Source organism: Anarhichas minor, unplaced genomic scaffold (assembly GCF_050575085.1).
Source record: "Anarhichas minor isolate MPS153535 unplaced genomic scaffold, ASM5057508v1 ptg000041l, whole genome shotgun sequence".
In the NCBI taxonomy this organism is placed as follows: domain Eukaryota; kingdom Metazoa; phylum Chordata; class Actinopteri; order Perciformes; family Anarhichadidae; genus Anarhichas; species Anarhichas minor.
In genome coordinates, this window is record NW_027466487.1 from 703,869 (window position 1) to 712,523 (window position 8,655).

The 8,655-nt window shown below is 41.5% G+C and overlaps 1 protein-coding gene across 2 annotated transcripts; it reads left to right on the forward strand.

Annotated features, from left to right (window-relative positions):
- The first annotated feature begins 199 nt into the window (after positions 1 to 199).
- On the forward strand, positions 200 to 6,267 carry gpn2 (GPN-loop GTPase 2). 2 transcript variants are annotated; one of them, XM_076109267.1, is made up of 6 exons: positions 200 to 787; positions 2,783 to 3,295; positions 3,390 to 3,546; positions 3,667 to 3,827; positions 5,366 to 5,496; positions 5,701 to 6,267. In XM_076109267.1, the coding sequence occupies exons 2-6, from the start codon at positions 2,876 to 2,878 to the stop codon at positions 5,771 to 5,773; spliced, it is 942 nt and encodes a 313-aa protein (XP_075965382.1). In that variant the 5' UTR covers positions 200 to 787; positions 2,783 to 2,875; the 3' UTR covers positions 5,774 to 6,267. The 2 variants fall into 2 exon arrangements, with proteins under 2 accessions (XP_075965382.1, XP_075965381.1); XM_076109266.1 differs by lacking the exon at positions 200 to 787 and adding an exon at positions 2,485 to 2,572.
- The last annotated feature ends 2,388 nt before the right edge of the window (positions 6,268 to 8,655 follow it).

Here is an 8,655-nt window from a genome sequence, read left to right on the forward strand (position 1 = left end):
CAGGCAAACATTGTACTTTTTAGTCCACTACTATTTGGCAGCTACAGTTATTTGCTGATTAAGATTTTTATCAACCAAAATGTATAGTGCATTAAATATGATCCCTTGTTAGATGTCAGTGTGAACCTAGTACAAATGAAATAACTCCACTATAACTATCTGCATGAACAATATAACACTTGTATATAAAAAATATTTGAATAACACTTCCACTCAATCAACAAACTAGGTAATGTTCCTGCAGCCCTTGTATCTATAGGCACATAGCTTTGACTTTTCTCTTATGGTGGATGGTGAGAATTACAGGCTTTCACGTGTTTATCACGTTTTCCTTTTTATACAACACAGGGCTGGTGGGTAGAATATAATAAATATGGTGTTTCAAACCCCCGTGCAGTAGGCGGCGGTGTGCACCTGCTATCAGTTTGATATCCACGATTCAAACCGAGAGAAGAAGGAGAACTCTGTTCTAATCTCACTCAGCGGAAGTAAACACAACACACGCCTTACCTGTATGCGCGTGCAGGGATAGCCGACAGTGTTGTATTCGCGCAGATGCATATTTCATTTGTTTTTACGCAACAATGTCTTCAGTTTAGTATTTGAGAGTTTATCAACGAGCGACTATCTGCTGCTGCTGAAGAAATATTCGGAGTTTTTAAAAATGCGATCTTCGAGTACGAGGAAGAGATCGACCGTATATGTTTGGAAGTGTTCGGAAAGACACCCAAGGGAACCAGTTGTTTCAGTTCACCCTAAACCAAAACGTTCCTTGGACACTGACGAGGTATGACCTAATGGATAAATACCTGAATGACTGATTCATCTCTGTGAGTAAGTGGCGGATTGCGTAACGCGACCGTCTTTGGGTTTATTATTATTTTGCTCGACAGAGTTCGAATCCAGGTTGTTGCGATCTCTCCATAAATATATTTTCTTCAATGTATTTCTTCATACGTGGCTGTGATGTAGTGCTCACTTATACATCGTAATCCGCGTAATAAATATGAGATGTGGTTTATAGATCTCCAGCAACATGTTTGTGAATGTTTGACGAATCTGGCGACATGACAGAAAACAGCTGCTGCGCACGGAGGAGAAACCAGTAGGTTCAGAAACCAGTAGGCATGTAACACCGGTATTCTCTTCCGGGTTCACCTAATTTTACCGTCCTGTCCTCGTCCACTGTCATGATATCCACTGCGGTCAAGTCAGCAGACACTCAGATCTCCGTGGTCAACTCAGCAGACACTTACATTTTAGTGCACCTATACGCTGAAACTTACGGTAAACGCAACCAAACGGCACAGATCGGGAGCGAGCGAAGGATTTTGCAAAGTTAGCGGAGGGATTAACGTGAGACAACTTCCGGTTTTCTACAGACGAACATCCGGTTTTCAGAATAAGATGCCAACAAAGTATACATATTGCATAATGAAATGAGATTAAATGAGTTATATTCACATTAAGTATAAAACATGCTACCTGCATCTCCTGAGTTAAAGGGAAAATATACCTAAATTGTGCGTAAAGTGTCTTTATTCTTTGATTTGAGGGTTGCTGGAAGTTAATATCTGACTGACAGTCAATTAAGATATTTTACGAAGCAAAAACTGAACTGAATTTGTATCTTCAAATGACATATTTTTGAAATGTTTAAGGTGCAATAAAAATGTTTTTCTCAATAATTCCACACAATGACTAATGCATATATGTTCAGGACAAAAATGGGTAGTATCACAATATTTAAGGTGCTACAAAAATATTTGTCTCAATAATTCGAGACAATGACTGATATGTATGTGTTGATGACATCATTGACTCCACCCATTATGGCAATTAGACATTTTACTGTACCAATTAGGAGATAATTCAAATTAAAAGTCATACATTTGAATTGAGAACATATCTAATAAATGGATATTTGAAGTGTAATAAAAGGTATTTTCTCAATAATTCCACACAATGACTAATGCATATAAGTTGAGGAAATCTCTGACTACACATATACAGAAAATTAAACATTTTTACTGTACCAATTAAGAGATATTTCAAATTAAAAGTCATACATTTGTACCCAGAAACGGGTACATTTCTGAATATTTGAGGTGCTATAAAAACTATTTTCTCAATAATTCCAAACAATGACTGATGCATATAAGTTGAGGAAATCTCTGACTACACATATACAGAAAATTAAACATTTTTACTGTACCAATTAAGAGATATTTCAAATTAAAAGTCATACATTTGTACCCAGAAACGGGTACATTTCTGAATATTTGAGGTGCTATAAAAACTATTTTCTCAATAATTCCAAACAATGACTGATGCATATAAGTTGAGGAAATCTCTGACTACACATATACAGAAAACTTTATGGTGTTTCTTAATGATAAATAATGACAGAAAATATATTAAGTTCTATCACAGAGGACAGTGTGGTGCCCCTCGTCAAATGAAAAACGGTGCTTTTATTCTGACATCTCGGTTACGTAACCCGGATGTGCTTAGTAGCGTAGCCAGTTAGCTATCAGCCCATGTACGCATGCAAACATAACGGCGGCAGACGGTAATTATCCATCAGCACTTGTTACATTTGCAAATAAAAGCCTCAAATGTAACAGAACATGTCGCTAACATTAGTCACACTTCTCTATGGCCACACATAAACTTACAAATAGTTACCGAGGTTTTGCTTTGTAAGTAATGTCAACTGTTGAGTAGGCTGAACTTTAATATATATGCTAATATCTGACACTGACTGATGCGACCCTGCCAGGTAACAACCTGGATGCTGATTCCCTGAGGACATCACACGTGGACCCTCTGACATCCTGGTCCCCCGTCTCATGTGATCCTCCACATTGAAACCATGTCCAGTCAGACCGGAGCAGCGTCCCCCCTGCGCTTCGGCCAGGTGGTCATTGGACCCCCGGGCTCAGGGAAGACCACGTACTGTCAGGGGATGCAGGAATTCCTGACTCGACTCGGGCGCAAGGTGGTTGTGGTGAACATGGACCCTGCCAACGAAGGACTGCCGTATCCCTGCGCGGTAGATGTCTCGGAGCTCGTCACTCTGGACGATGTGATGGAGGGCTTGAAGCTCGGCCCCAACGGCGGGCTCCTCTACTGTATGGATTATGTAGAAGCAAACCTGGACTGGTTAGAGAACAAGCTGAAGGAGCACAGCGACTGTTACTTCCTGTTCGACTGTCCTGGACAAGTGGAGCTCTACACCCACCAGAGCTCAGCAAAGAACATCTTCTCACAGCTGGCCAAGTGGAACTTCAGGGTGAGCTTCTGAAACAATCACGGGGATGATGATGTAACACAATGCAGATCACAGGTCTTATAACTCTCCCACCCGTTTCTCCCTCCTCTTTAAGCTGACATCCGTGCACCTTGTGGACTCCCACTACTGCGCTGACCCAGCCAAGTTCATCTCTGTGCTCTGCACCTCGCTGTCCACCATGCTGCACGTGGAGCTCCCCCACGTCAACATCCTCTCCAAGATGGACTTGATTGAGCAGTATGGCAAACTGGGTAAGTTGAGGGCTACTGGCTTTTACCTCACAGACAAAACAAACGTTACCGCTCTCAAAAATATTTCATAAATGAAGAGTCTTACGGTGACGTGTTTCCTTATTCCTTATCCTTGCACAGCCTTCAACCTGGACTTCTACACAGAGGTCATGGATCTGACCTATCTCCTCGATCACCTCGCTGCAGACCCCTTCTTTAAGAAATTCCACCGTCTAAATGAAAAGTTGGCGGAGGTCATACAAGATTACAGCCTCGTCTCCTTTGTGCCTCTCAATGTGCAGGTATCACGGTTTGCTGTTTTTTAAATTAATTTATCGTTATATATATTTCAATAGAATGACCGTCAGGTTTAATATAGTCTACACTGCCGGTGGTACATGCCAGTGAGACCTAATATTACTATTATTCCAATTGAAATAGACTTCAGGGAATTAAAAGTGTCATCGCTGGAGTTCTCCTGATTGTGAAAGGGATTAAGTGGCTCAAGCTAATACACAGTAGAGGCCAGTCGTACATGGCTGTCATCAACCTTCTGAATTTAGAGTAATTGAATGAAAAGTAATTTATATAGGTTGTATGCTGAACCAGCTTTAGTTATTTCAGGTATACAATGTAACATATTTTCTCTCAAAGCTCAGGTTTCATGCTCTGCAGCCATCATTATAACACGAAAACACCATTCCTCTGACCAGCCATTGGTTGTTGTTGTTGCTGCAGGAAGGTTAACACTGATCTACTGTATATTGCACACTGCTACACACAAAGCAAAGCAGGTCATATCTCAGTGATTACCAAATGTCAAGTCTGCTTTGAGCTAAATCCCAAAACTCACAGACCTAGTGTAGCCTGACCAGCTCCATCAAACATGCCATAAATACAGAAGTCCAGCCTTGAAGGCTCAGGTTCAAGCTTTTTATCAGAGAAATACATTTTTGCCGATTAACATATTTGACACCAAATATTCATTAATTATTCTCGTGTTATATTTCCATTCTGTGGACTGATGAAAGGCCACTGAGGGATGATGATGATGTTATTGTAGATGGAGGTGGTGAAGGGGTTTAGTACCCACACAACATCCATACTGAGAACAACTAGCTGAACAAAAAAATCACTCAAAGACAAATTTCATCTCCTCAACAGGTCAATCATAAATCATTGTTAGCATCTTAAATCTAGCTCTGGATCAGTTTTCCGCAGATGGATGGGACCGTTATCGGGGAGCGTTGTGTGTGCACTTTATTCGTTCCTCTGCATTATGTCCTCATGGAGACTGATACGAGCCCGTCTGTGTACCCAGAGAAAGGAGTCTAGACTGCTGTGCCATTACTGCGTATGGGACTATCAATTCATACCAATGGCAGGTTGGCACTCTTGTTTCCATCACGCTGAACGATGAGCCTTGAAGCTGCTATCGTCTTTTCTACCCCCCCCCCCCCTTTAAATTAAGCAGCTGCTGGTTAAACGGCACATTTAAAAGGGCAGAAACCCACAGTTTTGACTTTGAGAAGGACAATATGCTAAACTCTTGAGCATCGGAGGAACTTTTGGATTTCATGGCTTTATATGCACGTGTAGCTGATCTCAAAATACTAAACTTTGATGAACACATTTCAAGGCTGAACGGGCTCATTTCAAAGAGGGTTGAGGACCAATGAATCAAGTCAACACGGACTCTTGATAGGATCACATACTTTATACTGATATTTCAGAAACCAGAAATTATCTTTAAAACTGCATTATCAAGGTTTTATTAAATGGTTTTTTTCGGTGAATTACAGAGAAAACCCCCCAAAATGCTTCTCTTCTCTGTCTCCAGGACAAAGAGAGCATGATTCAGGTCTTGCGAGCCGTGGACAAAGCCAACGGCTACTGCTTTGGAGACCTGGAGGAGAGGAATCTGCAGGTCATGATGTCAGCTGCTGTGGGGGCAGACTTCCAGTTCGACTCGTATCCTTTCCTAATCACTACGGTGACTCACGGTGACTCATCTGGTTTCAAAGCAAACCTTAAGATTTACGGAAAAGTGACTGAAAGACTGAATATTCTGGTGTTTCTAATGACCGAGAATGAATTGTGTTAAAGTAACCTGACTCTTACAATATACTGTACATGTTAAGATGTTATATTTTGTTTCCTTGACTAGTACTTCAGCACTCTCGGAGTGCAAGAGCGATATGTTGAAACCGGGGGAAAGACCGTGGAGGAGGAAATGATGGATCTGTAAAGTTAAAAGCCCAAATAAAAAGGACAAAACTAGTTGCCTTTTTAGCACCAGTATACCAAGGGAGTCTTGGCAACATCCATCTAACTTGGCCTGGATTCTGAGCCTCTCTGCTAAAGTGGCAGTGGAGAGATGGGATCTAAATTTGGGTGTTGTAGATGCTTCAAGGTTGCACCACACCTCATAAAAATCCCAATAAGGAACACTGAAGGGAGTGAATGCAAAGCTTCAGATTCATCGTATTTTGTCACAAGGACGTTTTCAATAAATGCCGTAACATTTTCTTGAAATGTATCAAATGTAAAAGCCCTCATTTAGGATTTGTTTTGTTAAATGAGTATGGTCTCCTCGTTTTATGGAGCACAGAGATATCCCCACAGGTATGCATCATGTGGAGGTCCTATTCATTCTGAAACAAAGACTGCAATTAATATACGCATTGTTTTGGGTCTTCTCCTTTTGGAATGCATTAACTGAAAATAAAAGATTCATGCTGATGCTCCTTGGTGCTTATTATAGATTGCTGTTGCATAAATGTAGTCGTTAAAGAGTGTTGTTTGTTTTAAAATTGGAGAAGTATGGTAAAGATGATACAGAGGATTTGATCTTTCCTCATGCGTGCCCTCCTGCCATGTGCATATATTAGTGAGGAGCACGACTGACAGATGCAGAACAGACCCTTCCCTTGATCGGTAGTGGAAAATAATGGAACTTGACAATCGGCAGTGCCTCAGAGATGCAATCGCGTGTGCGTGCAGTGGATAAGTAAATAACAAACACTTCATATTTTACATTTATGAAACAAATTGTAATATTCTTATCCGTAGGTCAAATACTAAGCAGGCCAAATTTGATTTCCAAATTAAAAAAAAAAAAATAGTTGTGTCTGAACAAATGTAATACCAAATACTATAATACTATGTATAGTGTAAACTATGATTCCAATGTGTTTTATTATAATGATGCAACATTTGCAGAGCTTTCTGTTCTGTACAAATGGATATTTTGCAGCATGCTGGGTAAAATCTAATAAATCTAAATAAATCATGGGATACCTAGTTATAACATAACTGCATAATGTCCAAAGATCAATAAAATCAAAAAACATTGCCAGCACATCAGAAGTAGTGATGACTTTAGCCAGAGCCGAGTCCTTGTATGTTAGGGCCTATCTTTTGTCCAGCAGATGGCACATGCGCTTGCAAATCCTACTCCCAGATCCACAAAAAGTCTGCTCCACCTTTTACCAGCAGCCAGAGCAGAAAAATTAAGTCAGGCGGGGAGAGGAAGCTACATTAAATCTGTTTCTGCACAACTGGCCCTGTGTCTGGTCTCTGGGATGGAGGACCCTCTGTCTTTATAAAAGCAACTAAAACTCACTTCTGAACTTGGGGGGAGATCACTTTTCCCACTGCTGCCGCTGTACTCTGTCCTAACCGTGAAACCCAGTTTAAAAAAAACCAACATCCGCATTATAAATGCACCTCCCAACATCAAAAGCCCTCGTGCACACACGTCGAACACGAGGCGCGTGAGTGCATATACTTCCCATGCATCGCTGTAGCCAGTCTAAAATAAAGCGTGATCCACTTTGCGAGCTCGCACCGACGTGGGAAATCACATTAACCTTGTGTGGTATGATGTGCCTGAGAAATTATATATGCCTGCAACACTTCTCTGCTCTTCGGTGCATTAGGGGGGTGTGTCAGGCAGATTGTTAAATTGTGTTCCAATGTTTGTACATGTGATCAAGTATGCATTCCCACTGGTACTTCCTGCCTTTTTTCAACCCGTATAAGACCCCTAGAGGTGGATGTGTGTGTGTGTGTGTGTGTGTGGGTACGTGTGCATGAGTGTTGAAGAGAGACCGTATATGAGTGTGTGTGTGTGTGTGTGTGGGTACGTGTGCATGAGTGTTGAAGAGTGAGTGTGTGTGCGTGTGTCGATAGTGAGATAAGAATTACACCCAAAATCTAAATTTTAATCGATGCCAAATCTAACTATTAAACGCCTCATACATCTCTACATACACTGACATGTCATTCTTTTAAATTAAGACTCCCCCAGCCTCGCACGCACACACACACACACACGCACACACAATTCTCATTGCTGCTCAATGCTGTGCACACACCCTGTGCGTTTTGTGGATGCCAAAAATGTCTGCTTCATTTGACTGAAGAGAGGAGGGGGACAAATGCTCCATTTTTCTAATTGTTGGGAGACTTTGAAACTGTTCATGCGTCCTCTGTCTGGTAGATAAGGTCTGTTCTTCTCTCTCCCCCCCCCCCCCCCCCCTGTACGGCATAGTTCAATGTTAGTAGGCTGAGAGAGAGAGAGCGCGCGCTGGAGCCTGTGCACCCATCCCCCCACACTCAGCAGAGGAGTGTTTCTGCTGGAGTGAGAGACAGACAGAGAGGAGAGAAGAGGGGGTGGTAGAGGAGAGCACAGCACAGCAGAGCAGAGCAGGCAGGGGAGGGAATAAGAGGGAATGTGCATTGGTAGTCTCGTTTGCTGCAAGGCTTCCTCCTTCTACTCTGGAAAAACCTGTGTGTTGCCTTTGCCTGCCTAAATACCACTCAGAAACACCGGTGGGAATTCAGTAAAACACTATAGTGTGCATAGGCAGATTTCTGAGCTGAATATATTCATATATATATAACAATTACACAAGTAAGAATTATAACTGTGTATGAAGGCTTTATGTGCAAGCCAGGCTAAACCAACTCGGTCCATTTAATACCCATCTTGCAGTGTGCGCAGTACAGCTTCCCACTTGCAGCTGTGGTATCCACACCTGTACTATACATGTGGATATTTGTGTATATATATATATATATATATATATATATATGTGTATATATATATAAAACGAATGAATTACT